General features: G+C 41.3%; 1 protein-coding gene across 2 annotated transcripts in view; it reads right to left on the bottom strand.

Annotated features, from left to right (window-relative positions):
- The window catches only part of vgll4b (vestigial-like family member 4b), a 36,007-nt gene that overhangs the window by 844 nt on the left and 19,323 nt on the right, over positions 1-15,840 (bottom strand). For both annotated transcript variants that reach the window (XM_054617612.1, XM_054617611.1), the window contains 3 exons: positions 10,974-11,208; positions 928-1,198; positions 468-585 (listed from right to left, as the gene is read on the bottom strand). In XM_054617612.1, the coding sequence (XP_054473587.1) occupies positions 468-585; positions 928-1,198; positions 10,974-11,208 (624 nt within the window). The remainder of the gene's footprint in view (positions 1-467; positions 586-927; positions 1,199-10,973; positions 11,209-15,840) is intronic.

Here is a 15,840-nt window from a genome sequence, read left to right as displayed (position 1 = left end):
TGTTTGGCTGGAGCCTCGGGGGACTTTTACAGTACAGAGATAACAGAGAGAACAGACAAGGTAGTAAAGAAAGCACATCGAGTCTTCTGAGACTCACTGACAGAAAACTTGGATGATTTTTTTTTTTTTTAGCAACACTAGTTATATAAGTCTGTGGAGAGTATGAGCGGTTGTGTTTTCTCTGGAGGCTGATCTGCACTCAGAGAAGTTTCCCACCAACTGCTCTGTATGGGAAACTCTTTTTTTCCCCAAATGATATCCACTTTTAGGGATGTGGCCAGTAAAGGTTACTTGGTAACAATTGGTATCAATTTACTACTGAGATATGTCCATCCATCACTGCTCCTTCTAACATAAACAGAATAACTGAAACAAGCAAAGAATAGCATATAAAAAAACTATGATGTCATGTGTCTGTCTGTATGTGTATATGCTTTTTTCCGATGCACTTGCACTTGTGCACTCACTGTTGATTCTCCTGTAGTTGTTAGCGAGGCTTGCACAGCCGTTGTGGGAGACGGGACAGTGAGACAGGTTGCAGTTGCGGTTGTTGGCCGGGGCGCATGTGATCACTGAAGGACGATTCTGAAACACAAATTCAATATTTAGGAATCACCAAAGCAACATAACTGTGTCAAGAGTGGGGTAAGAAGATTGAATAAGAAGAGAAATATTCATGTCAAGTAAGACAGACTAAAAGGAGGTTTGAAGCTTGAGGGAGAGAGAGTGATTTATTTACCACCAGGGATTTAGAACAGTTTTGGCTAACAAACCATATTTTTTCTCTCTAACGTCCAAGGAGACTGGCTATTGAAGGCACGGTGCTCACATCATGAGGGGCGACTTAACGAGTTGAGGTTCTACCCAACAATTTGCAAAAAAATGTATTCTGTGCTCAGACCAAATAATACAGGAAGTGCAGGTTACCTGCTGGCGTTCCACGGCGCTGACTGTATGTGGCACTGTGGCCATAGCTGCTGTGCTGCTGCGTGCAGATTCCACCATGCTGTTTTTGGTGAGCGCTAGCGGCTGGTCCATGCCAGCTAAGCTGGCAAGGTGGTGGTGGTGGTGGTGGTGGGTGTGGCTGTACAGGTGGTTGCTATGGACTCCCAAAGCGCTGGGCACCACCACACGCTCGCTTGGGCTCCGGCTCCGATCCTTAGAGAGGGGAGAGCTGCGGTAGTCTCCATTAGGCTTCCTGGGGAACGGAGGGAAGAGAGGTAGAGAAAGAGAGAGGCGCATTAGTTTAACCTTCACATTGGGTTTTGTATATATTTTAGAGGTGGAGTCCAATAGTGAAGTGTCTTTTTTTTTTAATCCAGCAAAATGTATTGTAAGCAAGAAAAGACAACTTTGCCAAATAGATACCATATTTGCTATTTATCTATAGTACCTTCTCAATGTTTAGCACATTATTCTTTACTACATGGATTAAATGGCACCTTATCCAAAGTTATTAGAAAAACCCAACCCTTGGTGTGAGGGATGAGCGGATAAGAAAGATGAGGAAAGACTGGTGGCAGCTTGTGTGTGTCGTGACGGAAAATGGACCGAGAAAAAGGATGAGCAGTGAAGAGATGAATAAAGACAGAGCGGTAAACAGGGGCTCAGAGAGAGAGAGAGAGAGATGAGGGAGAAAAGAGGGAAGATAAACAAAATAACATTTGTAAATGGGGCTCTGTGTCAAACACTGCAGGACCAGCAGAAGCTATTAATACTAACCTCACACATGATAAGTCACGCATACACAAACTGTCTTTTTGCTGTTAAACCTAGGAAGGAACGCTCTCTTAACTTTATCCAACATGGATGGACTCCAAACTTCTCCCTGCACAGAGGGCAAACATTGCACAAAGCTCTAAAAAGGGGTTTCCTCAGTGCAGCAAATCAACTTAACTCTGCAGGGAGCCTGAAGCCAGCTGCACTCACTGCCGTCTGATGAAAACAGGGACTATCCTTCAGGGCTAATGCAGGATAGTCATCTCTCAACACTTTATTTAATCTGCTTGAGCTTACATCCGTCTTTGGATGTTTTTGACTCTTCTATTCCACAACACACCGTCTACACTCACAACCATGGACTGGATACTGAAGGTGAAAGAAGGTAGGCTGGCCCAAACAAACTTTCCATATGAAAGAGAATTAGTTCTCACCGCAACAAAAAATCCCTCTGTTCCTCTACAATACGTGAGCTCATATTCTAATCATTGAAAAAGCAGCGATAAGGATAAGAGACTTAAGTAACGACAGTTTCACACAACACAGATTTTGGCCTCTTTTTTTTCCAGCTCCCAGGCACTGCTTAATACTGCACACACACACACACACTTGTTTGCCGGTAGCAATTATTTTGCACAGTGCGTCTAATGTGGTCTGTGTGTGTGTGTGTGTGTGTGTGTGTGTGTGTTCAACTGTATATTACAGCCTTACTGCAGCTCCACTCTCCTCCCACAATTTGAGGCCCAGTTACAGGGAGCAAGATTGACTGTACTCTCCTCTCACTATCTCTTCTTTTGTCTGCAACTTCATAGCCAAATGCAAAGACACAAAAATGATAAATGAATACATACTCCCCGACTTCCTCCTTCCTAAACTGAAATATACACTATTAGACAAAGAAGCCTCAATACTGAAAAAGTATGTAAGCTTGCACCCAAACGTGAAATTCTCTCTTGCTCCTTTTGTTCTTCACCAGACACAGGGAGGCATTTCTCCAGGAAAAAAAAAAGTCTGAATGAGAATACGAAACAGACCCTAGAGTGAAAAAGTTGAAGCGGGCCTTTAGAGTTTTTTTGTTTGGATGCAAAACAACAAGTTCAGGCAAACAGTTGTAAATCCATGTGACCAGGCAACCTGACTGCTGGGTCAAGCATCTGGAGCCCACAGCAGCGTCCTCCACAAATAAATAGTCTCTACAGAATACAGAGCGGGAGACAAGAAGAGCCCAGGAGAGGTGGGGAAGGGGGGGGAGCTGCGTGTGAATGGTCCGGACCTCTACTATAAGAAAGAGTGAGGTCAGTAGTTTCCTTCGTTTGTGCCGAGAGCTTACATTAGCAGAACCCCCCCTTCTTTCTTTTTTTTCTTTCTTTCTTTCTTTCTTTCTTTCTTTCTTTCTTTCTTTCTTTCTTTCTTTCTTTCTTTCACAATCGGCAGCAAACTTCCTGAGGGTTAAAGAGGGAGAGACCTGGCAGCGTTTTCATAAACCCTGGACGACAGCTCACCAACAAGCTTTGGTGTTTTCCCCCATAGTGGCACAAGTTTTCTGTTTCATTCTTTATCAAAAAGTCAAAAAGTTAATGCATTGTGAAACTAATCACAAAAAAAAAAAAAAAAAAAAAAAATCTTATTCTCCAGAACACGGTCCTCCTGTATAACTCGGTTATCTTCACATATAAACAATCAGCAGCAGATTAGCTTGGAGGCAAACAGATAATAGAGCACTCCCCCTCTCAGACCCTCCCAGCAGCTGGGTCTTGGGTTAGGTTAACCAAGTTGTTCCAAACTTTAATCATTGCCAAAGAGCAGGCATGCCCACATCCTCACACAAGAGGGGCCCTTTGCAGGAGCCGGTGAACGGGATCAACAAATCCGACCAATGAATGGCGTAGCTGTCGAATCCACCGCCGCCCCCGCCATCCCCTCGCCTGATTGCCCACCAAACCCGGGACCGCATTTCATGCCAGGGATCAGGCATTCAAAACATACCCTGTGTCTTTGTCTCTCTTACTCACCTCTCAATTATCGTTTGGGGTCGCAGCTGGGGAGAGGGGCGGGGGAGAGGATGCAAAAGGCGGAGGGGTGAGGGCTACGCATAAGATACGGGTATGCGGGTGGAGAGGATGAGAGCTAGAAGTGATGATGAGAGATAAAAGTGGGAAGAGATAGAGAGCGATTTAAAAAAAAAAAAAAAAAAAAGTAGAGAACTCTGGGACTCTGTACCTACAAAAGCTACGGGGGGATAAAGTGAATAAATAAAGAGGCAAGAATTATGAAATCAGCTTCATCTGATTTCATAATAAAGATTCACTCGTTGTTATTATTATCACCAGCTTGGAGTTCACCCCACACAGCACTGCATTAGTGGTAGTCAGTCACTGAGGTGGGCATTCACTGGAAGATCCCTTCATTTTAAAACCCCAAGAGTCCAGACCTCAACACATAAATGATATAGTCCTATATCCTGAACAATATTACGCCATTGAGATCTGTCATTAAGTACAGCCTTTAAAGAAACCGTTCACATGACACCCTGTCTTCAAGTTAAACCCCAAGTTAAAGATCATGACTGTGATCATGTGTTTGAATGACTTAAAATCTGAAAACCTGTAATTTGTTCTTGCAGCTTTGTACAAGTCAACTCGCCTTATTGTCACAATGGAGAACTAAATCCAACAAAAATAAATATAAGAACTGAAGGTTTTAAAAATATGGTTTAGTATTCCCGGTTTAGCTGAACATTTAGTGAGTTAGCTATATTCTACTTTGAGGCAAACATACAGGAGCTATAAAAGCTCTGCGCCTTTTCTCACAATTGTGTTCTAAAGTCTTCAGACCAAACCTCACAATAAATCTTTGGTTGGGCAGAGGTTCATATCCTACTCCTTCAAGAAATAAATAAAAAGAGCAAGAACACAGAGAGAGAGAGAGAGAGAGAGAGAGAGATACACACACAGGAAACATCTGGGAAGAATCAGGGCGTAGAGAGGAGACGACGACCAAAAAGAAAAAAAGTAGAGGAGGATGAAGGCTCAACCACAGGTTACAACCAGACCCAAGCTCTGCGAGGTCTGTACAAACCCACAAAATGGATATACACACTCACACACACGCACACGCACACACACACACACACACACTCAGAAAGGGAGCCACAGGGCGTACCCAGGCTATGTATATAAAGTATACAAACATCTCGACACAGTTTACTCTGCTACGTTCATGTTTTAGTATCAGGACTATGCTTAAGTTAGCAATGATATTTGTATCCTTTAAAATAGAAAAGTCTAAACCCAAAGGAAATACAACTTAACAGATGTCATTTACAGACCATTAATCACCCTCGACATGCAATATGAAACATTACATAGCATAAATGTATTATACTGAATACCTAAAGCAACTACATCATTTCATCTCTTGACAAAGCCGTATTAAATCTTTCATGCATAATTACTGATCGAAATCAAGCACATATTTGACAGTTAACTGAAGAAAATCCTTTGTTATCAAAGCTGGGACCGATCGGATATGGGAACAACCACAACAAGCTGGCAAAGAAAACAACATGAGAACCGACACACACACACACAAAGAAAACAACATGAGAACACACACACACACACACACACACACACACACACACACACACACACACACACGCACGCACACGCACACACACACACACACACACACACGGAAAAAAAACACAAATAGTTCAGTCCCATGTAAAACAAGGGGGTAACAATGACTTCACCTGGCATGGTCACACTCACTCACACAAACTAACTCCACCTCTCTTATTTTTTCCATGAGAACAACTTGCTGATGAAGTTCCCAGTAGAAAGCAGCTGCAGTTTCTGTGTGCTACAGTACTTACTGCAGCAAACTGACCAATTTAATTTAGCTTTTATCATTATGCACTATTAAAAAGCAAAAGCAGCATGTATATACATTCAGTATACCTTCAGTAACTAGCATAGAAGTGCTAATGTGAGTTAATCATAAGATGACACACACTGCTAACGTTAGCTCCACGGGTTTTTACATAGAAACGTAACATTTCAGAAACATACATCTCCTTCCAACATCGGGGTGATAAGTATCACTATTACTCGTGCACAATGTTTAACCATTCCTAGAACGAAGCATGAAAATTAGGAGGTATAAAGCGATTTCATGAGAGTCTATGGAGCACAGCCGTCGGACCCTGGTCAGAGGAGGCCGATGCTATAATATACAGTAATTGGCCAGTCAACGTTCAAGGGGCAGGGCTTAGTGAAGGGTCAGTTAGTATGGGTTATTTGTAATTTAAATAAAATAATTCAAAATATATATATATATATTTTTTTTTAAACACACTGCTCAATGTGGTTACAATAAAAGACAATAACTTCTTAATTTTGAAATACTTCCCTGGGGAAATTAACAAACCCACTGAGTCATATGTAACCAGGCTGCTGCAGTTACACTTTCCTGCAGTTCTATTCCCCCAATTACAGGCCTAAACTTTGCTCTGTGACCGGCTCTTATTCTAAAGGAGAAATTAAACAGCTGAGCAAGAGGACTTTTTTTTCCTGGAGGGTCTACAACTGCAGAGTGGCGGGGCGGGTAGGCGAGCAGGCAGCAGCAAGCTTCCAGCCCGCAGGCTCCAGTGGACAGGATAAGGCTTCTTTGTTCGAGACTCCTCCTACTCCTCAGAGAAAATGAGAAAGTAGCCTCTGCTGCCTGACAAGGAGCCCTCTCACCAAACACACACGCACACGCACACACACGCACACACACACACACACACACACACACACACACACATGATCACAGACATGCAAACATGCATGTATGGACAGTTCACAGGACGACACATGTGCATACCTGCACAAACACACGCAGAGTCAGTACCGACAGAGATCACTTCGACATATCAGCCTGCCAGAAGGACTGCCAGTGACTTTTATATGCAGAATTAACTATGTCATAAACTTTTCTGTAATGCAATAGTGACTTAACTATTAAAACAGTAAGACGGCTGAGAAAAGTACACTCGCAACCACATTCTTAAATAAATTTCTGTCGACAAAAGCAAAATCCGCTCATTTATCATGCCTGTTAATACTGCCCAACATGAAGAAGAAAAAAAAAAGATTGAGTTGGTTCAGAAAGTTATTTTCTCTCTAGCCAGTGGCTGCCTCCCCCTGACTTCAGCTTGTTGCGATTGGACAACAAAAGAAACCCGAGCTTCCTCCTTCGTAGCCCCGCCTCAAGTCTAAGGTGTCAGGTGTCTGTCTGTACGTTCACTCACCTAAAATATGACTGAACTTACACACAAAAGAAGACAACTACAAGCAGCTCGACAAAAACACACTGATGTAGTCGGCACACAGGAAAACTGCCATTGAAGCAAAACAGAGAAAATGTTTGTTTTTTTGCTTAAGAGGAAGAATGAACACAAAGCTGAGCAGGGCAATCAGTGCAGACAAAAAAAGAAAAAGAAAAAGCTACACAGAAAGAAGCAGCCAGCAAAAACCAACAGCTAGAATGGTGTCAGATAACCATCTCTGGACATTTGAATTGAGTGTGTGTGTGTGTGTGTGTGTGTGTGTGTGTGTGTGTGTGTGTGTGTGTGTGTGTGTGTGTGTGTGTGTGTGTGTGTGTGTGTGTGTGTGTGTGTGTGTGTGTGTGTGTGGTGAGTCGTGCAGAGCTCATTTTCTTGTTTTCTGTTTAGCTTCTTCTCCCTCGAAAGGATCAAGTCCATCATTTTCAAATTAAACCTAATCACTATTCCTACAATGACGGATGAGTTAAATGAAGCAGAAAGCTCACGCATGTTAAATAAAGACGTGTCGACTGTTGAGTACCCTACAATGTTTTCCACAGACGCTGTTTTCACTCGCTATTTTAAGCTTGACTTTTTCTGTAACACCAACCCATCATTCTCCACTTTAGTGTAATCACTGTTTTTTGGACAGGCACAACAATTCAAACAAAGAGGAAAACTTTTCAGAGCCTGACTTACTGCAGGTTTCTATCAGTCACTTAGTTGTTCCCTTAAACAGGGAAAGAATGCCCGCAGAGAAACCTAAAATTAAATGACTAAATTAAAGATACCTCTACGATGGCCCTAAGGGAAATGGGTTTTAAAAAATGATATCTTCATGAAGGCACGGGATTTAACTTCAAGTTGCAGCAAGTCAAGTAGCAATTGACTTTTCTTGGCTAGAGATTAACCTACAGCCCCTCGAGCCAAATAACCTCAAGGTCATAATTAAGGTGAAGATTAAATAAGGGGATTATGGCTTATTATGTGTTACTTGTAGGAAATTATCATGGTACAATAAGCAGTTTGAAAAGTCGTAAACATCACAGAAGTTTGAGAACAATTTACTTTCACAGAACCTAAGGTTAACTCCACAAAATGGTTGCATTTAGAAGCTGTGGCAAGGAGCTCCGACACCAACCGAAAGCTGATATGACAATAAGTCCCATTGTACTTTGGCAGACCGACTTACAAAATAAAAGCCAACTCGTGACACACGAGTAGGCGGTTTTGCTTATCAATGTGAGCAGAAGTCAACCGCATTGTGCATAAAAAAAATATCAAAAAGAAAAAAGAGGGAAAAACATCTGAGACAAGAGAATAATACACCAAGTGGTGGGATCGATTTACTGCCTGGTTAAAGAGAATAATGTTAATTCTCCCACCACTGACACCACCATAACAGAAAACAAGATGACTCTGCACAAATGTCAAGACACACAAGCTAATCCTTTGTTATGTGAGCCCAGACGGTCACAAGATGAAGGAGCAAAGACCCTCCCCCCTGTCCCACGAGAAGACTTTATGCAAAAGGCAAAAGATTTCCTATCTGTAAAACAAGCTCCGCCAAAATATCACTGACACAGACAAGTGAACATATAGAAGGTTTGCAATAAATGAAGCGAGAGTCACCAAGTTAAAACTTGTATTTAGCTGCGTCGGAAGTGTTTGGAACATACTGAACTGAAACATACACGTTATTTAGTCAAGTGTGGATTATACTTCATGAGTGATTTTGATTATTTGCTGGTTCGGGATTGCAACACATCGTTTAAGCTATGAATGAAAGCCGACGACAGCTTCAAACTTTCCTTTAAAATCTAAATGTGGTACATGTTAGTTACTCAGAAGAATTTAGTTTTTTAACAATGATTTCAATTCAACTATTTGCTTAATGTGCAGCAGGTGTTTGTGCAAGCGTGAACAGATGACAGCATGTAATGCATGTGCATTCACACATGCATTTGTGTGTTTGCACATTCTTAACCACATAATACACTGCCAGTAACTGTGCTCTACTCTTAATCTAGGGCTTCAAGTACATCCAGCATATCATCTGTTCCATTGTGTCATATCACAGACTGACAAACATAACTGCTGGGAACAAGTGACACAAAAAAAAAAGTAAATTCAACTCTGTATGTATAGCCCAATATCACAAATAAAACATTTGCCTTAGAGGGCTCTAATCTGTTCATCATACAATATCATCTGTCCTTGGACCCTATCAACAGTTAAGGAAAAACTCCCCAAAAAACCTCTAACAGGGGAAAAAAAAGAAAGAATAAACCTCAGGGAGAGCAACAAAGGAGGGATTACTCTCCCACGATGGAAATAATACAATACATGTTGTGTACAGAATGAACAACATTATAAAGTTACAATTAAGTAAATCCATATGACAGAAATGATACATGGACATAGAAAAGGATCACTCCTAATGATGACAGCAGCAGTGGATAGAATAGAATGCTAATGATAAGAGAAAGGGGTAAAAAGAAACGTGACTGAGCAGCAAAAACATTAATTCATAATCTTACTTGCATACTATTATTAATTTTAACTGCACAGTTCCACGTAACATATCCTAGCCTGCCTCCACAATAAATAGCATTGGCTGGAGTCCCATGACTGAGAAAATGTGTGTGTGTGTGTGTGTGTGGGGGGGGTTTTTTTGTGTGTGTGTGTGTGTGTGTGTGTGGGGGGGGGGGGTCCTTCACAGCCGATAAGTGCTCCAGAATCTCTGGAATCTCTGGAAGTGGGAATGTGGGAACCTTATAGATGTGAGTAATCTTTCTGTTGTGCAGTCCCCGTTTCCGAGCTTCCAGAGCTCCGCAGCTATAAGCAGAACACTGTGCAGCCAGCTAAACCTGGCATAGCACCCTGGAGTCCAAACTGGGACTTCTGAGAAAGAAAGCCTGCCTGTCTGCCTGTCTGCCTGTCTGCCTGTCTGCCTGTCTGTGCACAGCTTCAACAAGCAAGGAGAGCGCACAACACGTGGCCAACAGAAACCCTGCCATACAAGTCAGCAGTAGTGTATATGTAGCTTCTAGGCAGCAAGGTGGCCATTTCAATGGCCACATTGTGTGTGTGTGTGTGTGTGTGTGTGTGTGTGTGTGTGTGTGTGTGTGTGTGTGTGTGTGTGTGTGTGTGTGTGTGTGTGTATAAAGAGACAGACAGAAAAGAGAAGGGTGCAGTGATAGAAAATCGGAGATTAAGGATGTTGGGATTTTGCAATAACCATGGCTATACAACGTCACAGTGTCACTGGGCGCTGTTCATTGTCTCAGGCCTTAGTCCAAAAAGGCTAAATTTATTGAAAAAAATGGTCGTAGTCATTTCCAAAATCAATTATTATTATTTTTTTTACTTATCGCAATAAGTTTGTTGAGCATTTGTTTGTTTACCACGTAATTCCATATGTGTTCCTTCATAGTTTGGATGTCTTCAATATTAATCTACAATGTAGAATTTTTTTTTTTTTTTTAAAAAAAATAAAAAGAAAAACCATTGAATGAGAAGGTGTGTCCAAACTTTTGACTGGTACTGTACATACATACATACATACATACATACATACATACATACATACATACATACATACATACATACATACATACGACATTTTCACTTATGTCATGAACTATTTTCTCTCCCATAGGTAACCTGTATTAACAGGGCGACCTAGTATTTATACAACCACGATCACTCAAAATCAGACGTATGCTAGCATGTTGTCACTGTTGTACTGTCAGGTTTCGAAATCAATTACAGGTATTGCATAATTGATTGTGTTGTTATTGTGGACACTTGAGGACAACGATCATGACCAACCACTATTTTGTTGAACGGTATTCTCGTCATATCGCCCGAGCCTATAAAGGACTCTTTCAGAAGGTGTCCAAGTGCCTTATCTGTTGTGTTTCTCAGTATTTGTACTCACAGCTGTGTGGCAAACAGCCGGCTCATCTTCGCCACATGCTCGTTGTCGTCCATGTCGCTGTCCCCCTGGTCCCCACTCAGCTTCCTCTTGGTGGGGCTGATTGGAGGAGGACCTGTCCTGTGGTTGGAGATGGAGGAGGAAGATGAAGAGGACGAGGACGAAGAGGAGGATGATGAGGAAGAAGAGGACAGAGACAGCGACTGGAGTCTGGGGTCCCCCCTCAAAGCTGCTTCACCTGAGAAGAAGAGACGAGAGAAGATAAAAGAGAGGTAGAGAGTTATTAGTGATGATGGATCTCTATTTAAAAGTTCAAAAAGAGTCGAGGAACATATTATTTTATTTTATAAAATTGAAAGTGTATTCCCAGCAGAATCAAACAAACTGTTCACGAGTAAAGTTACGTTTTATTAAGTAAACAAGACAACAGCTGCCTTTACTTTTGGTATGAACTGATCCTGGTTCCTGTCAACTGACATGCTTACACTTCCAAAATGGTGCTTAGCCATGGGTGTAAATGATGGTAATTAGACAAAATTATAGTATTTTCAAGTAGAAGGCAACTGTTTTATTGCCTCTTTAAACAAACTGACCACAAAAACTATACTCTACATGCTGTGTTCCAGCTCAAACTTTGAATTTTGTTGACTTACACACCACGGTTTGCTGAGTGAGGCACAAACCTCTGGCATAAGCGGAGGAGTATCTGGTAGGTAATGTTTTGGAAGAAATAGTTGTGGATGTGGTGTGTGAACTATTTCTCTCTGCTAACCTGGAGTCCTGTCCCAGTACAGGAGGCCTACAGAGCTGTCAGTGAGTGGGAGTAAGAGCCAACGAGAATCAGGAAAACTACCACTGGCTCCGTCTCAGCTCGGGGACTTTCCACTGCTTCTACCTCATGTGTCCGTCTGACTTTTCCCAAACAAAACATAAAGCCCAGCGTAAAACTTCCATTCCTACGTGCATTTTCTTCCCCATAGCTACGCTCATACTCCAACACCAAGCTATGAAACAAGTGTTTTTTAATTTTAAACCAATTTAATAATTACAAATGCCATTTTGATTATGTTTTGCGTTGCAGAATTGAATAAAAACTCACATCGATTTTAAATGTTTGTGCTTATTCTGTTATTATTACAAATTACTCAACTTAAAATATTGACAGGCATTAATGAATAAACCAAAGGCACACAGTAGTTATAAGTCTCCTGGACATTGCTCTATTTTAAAGTATTACTGATTCTGAGGAGCTAAATAAATGGTGTTTATTTCACAATAATCACAAAAGTGATGAATATTGTACTTTAAAAAAAATCCAAGCAGCATAATACTTTACTGTTGTCTGCTGTCTTAATCGCTGGAGGACGTTTCCTGTAAACTAGAGTAGACAGTGTTCTTTTGGATGCATGCGGTCGTAAAATCTGGGTGAAAAACAGTTTAAACCGAAAACAACTATATCATTAAGTCACACACAATGAAAAGGCTTTGTGCTGGTGCGCTCTATTCCTCCACTCTTCCTCTATGTATGTTTAGTTTTAGCAAGGCCTCCCAAACACGGCAGCAGCTCCTCCCCCTCTCCCTTTCTCTCTCTAGCATGTTCCTGCTCGCCCCACTGTGTACCATGGCAACAGGGGTGACATCATTGTTTTTGGCAGGACAGAGGGCTGGCGATAATAGAAGGGAGACTGTGACACCACACTGTCCAATCAGGATCCAGGACATATAATAGCTTGTTCGAGGTTCAGGAGTGAAGTGCTCAACGAGAGGTGAATCTGGGAGTGTTTCCCCGGAGAACAAACAGGACATCTGACCGTATCGAGTCAAACACTGCTGACCAAACTGCTGCTCAACAGTAAACCTGAGCAGCATTACACTCCAGTCACCAGTTAGGTACACCTATCTAAATATTGCAGCCCTGCAATAAATCCTACATTCATAGATGAAGATCCACGTTAAGTCATTTTGGAGGAAGTAGTCTATGATGCAGTTTGTCAAAAACGAAAAGACACAGAGTCGGACTGCATTAGTTTTAGCTAGGGATACCTAATAAACTGGAAATTAGGTGAACAGATTTACTTTAAAAACTGACCTTTGTGAGGCATTCCTCTTTCACAAATACAGAATTTTAAAAGTAAAATGTAAATATGGGTGTTGCTGTGGTAAAAATGTAACCGAATGATATTTGCACAGCAGCATAAACTGTACACAAAATGCACATATGAGAAAGGACTCTCTCTATTTTACATACTTGTTCATTAGATAAAAGAACACTGCAATATTTTGAGAGAATGCAATTTGTTTGGTTGGACCAGCAGACAATCAGTGGAAGTAGGTCTGTAGCACAGAAGTAAAACTCCACTCTATCCTTTCCCCTCTCTGCCCCCTCAGTTCATTAGGCCCACCTGATCAAAGCCTGTTTCTCTTGACAGAACTTCAAACAGCTTGGAATCAGGATGAGATTGGATTACAAACAGAGGTCAACCCCTCTATCTCTCCTCTTCATTTCCCTCTCATTTTTTCCCCTCTCTCTCTCTCTCTCTCTCTGTTTCCCCTTAAGGTACTTAAAAAAGGATGAGTCAAAGCATGCCCTCTTCTCTCTCTGCACAGCAGCGGCGTGATTATTTTTGGCTGAGTTTCTCTGTAACCTGAACTTGGCCCTCTGGGTTGCCTTTATTTTCTTAGCCCAAAGAGATTTAGGGCTTTAAATGCTTAAGAAGGACATACAAAAAAAAAAGCTCTTCCCCAGAAGTTCTTGTCTGTGTGAGCTGAACTTTTAAACCGGATGTTAGATTGGTTTGATCTCGGCCGGACAGAGAAAGGGAGAACAAGAGAAGTTTACAAAAGTAGAAGGTTTTAAGGAGGTTTTCAACCTTGTTTATTTCCCACTGCTCAGCAGCAAAAAGCAACAGTCAGCATTCCCCTGCACCCCTCCCTGCCAGGCCTACAACTGATAGCAGCTTTACAGAAAGAGAAAGGGAGAGCTGGAGAGAAAGACACATGAACAGACAGACTAACAGAGAAATAGATAGAGAGTGATGATTTCCTATAACTCATATCCTCCAGCAGAGTCTGAGAGCAAAAACAAATCACACAGCTGGCTAAAAACAATAACTCCCCAAAATGTAATGTAGTTGGGAAATAAAACAGTTTGAAATTAAATGAGAGCAATCAGCTGGTGTTATATTGCAGGAGATAAGAGCAATTGTTTTGAATGACGCACATGTGGGCAACTTGGTATTGGACTTCCTTTGTCAGTTACTGTAACCTGAATTAAATAATGTATGATATACTGGGCGCTAAAGGGCACCCAGGGTAAGGTTGAGATTCACAGTTTTGTTATTAAACTAAACTTTGTCAGTCAAATTGGTGTCAGATTCGGTGTGACCATAACCAAATGAACACACCTGAAATTACTACCGACCTTTCTTTCAACTATCGCCTATAAACACCCAAGTCTGCTTCTTAATGTTGATTTTACATTGACTCACGAGCAAAGTCACGGAGGAAACGGAGTAAAGATCAAGGTCTTTATAATAACGGACATCGACTGTGTACACATCGGCCCCAAAACAACAGCCATCAATGAAAATGTGGACAAGATGCTTGCTGTATGCCATTTCACATCATTCCAATTGACCTGATCCTCAAACAAAATATTTCTATTTTGTCAACAACTGTATTAACACACAGCACTGGTCTTGATCAGAAGACGGGTACATACGTGTGAGATTATTGTTTTGATGCCATATCTGCCAATACAAATACCAGTATTGGGATTGGGTCCGATACTGTGCTCATGTACTTGTACTCCTTAAACTACTCTTATTCAACTGCACCTGATACCACTTGCACATATGAAGTCAGCAGTAACATTTCAGCTGTAAATGTAGCGGTAGGAGCCATGCCTTTGATTTGTGTTTAAGTGTAATAACCCTCAAGCGCTAGGTGGTGGTTTGATAAAGGCCAGCTGGCATCAGCCAATTCAGTTCGTGCCAGTAATTGCAGGTGTAACGGATTCTGGAAAAGTTTTTGCTCGATTAACATCATGTGGCGGCTGTTTGTTTTTACTTTGTGATGGAACTTATTGGAAGTGATGGATACTCACTATGGACCCTAGAGGGAAAAGACAAAGTATGGATAACGTTGTGTATGTTTTTTCTGACTTCTTGTCTAAACATTCCAGATCAATTATCAGCCAGTAGCTTAAGTATAGGCTTTATGGTCATTACAGTAGCAGTGCAGTATGTGTACAGTTTGCTTGTTGGTGAAAAACAAAAAGGCAACAACTCTTCAGGACCCATGAGGAGACCCTAGTTAAGTTCCTGTGTCTTGCATGTCAGCCAGTTGGTGATTAGAGTGATGGGGGTTAGCTCAGGCTCAGGTTGTAGTTAAGGGGGGCTGACCTTTAAGGTGGACCAGCGCTATTCTCCTTTGAGTGACAAGCCGCTTCTTATGATTTTTTTTGCTCAGCCTTTTATTTGTAATATTTCTTTTAAACTGATAAATATTGACATATCCACTTCAAACAATTCTCTGTTTGTATCGTGAAAACACAATGTTGCATGTTAAAATGTCACTAACAGTATCATGTTGTACATTTAATTTGTTACAGTCAGAAAGTGAAGAACATCTAATGAAACGAAAACATGTTTTCAACATTATTGTTAGAACTGCAAGGCTATTATTAAGTAGTCATATTGGTGCTCAGTTTCTTGACTTGCTAATAAATGTTGATGATTGTGATGATGAGTTTAAGAAAACAAACGAAGCTCTAGGGACAGAGTACCATAATGAGCATTTATCTGTGGGGGAATGCTTTTTGAGTATGTGTGCCCATGCATACATTAACAAGTCAGCACACCCACAATAT

The sequence above is a fragment of the Anoplopoma fimbria genome, chromosome 17 (assembly GCF_027596085.1).
Source record: "Anoplopoma fimbria isolate UVic2021 breed Golden Eagle Sablefish chromosome 17, Afim_UVic_2022, whole genome shotgun sequence".
Classification (NCBI taxonomy): Eukaryota; Metazoa; Chordata; class Actinopteri; order Perciformes; family Anoplopomatidae; genus Anoplopoma; species Anoplopoma fimbria.
This window is presented reverse-complemented; position numbering and strand designations above follow the sequence as displayed.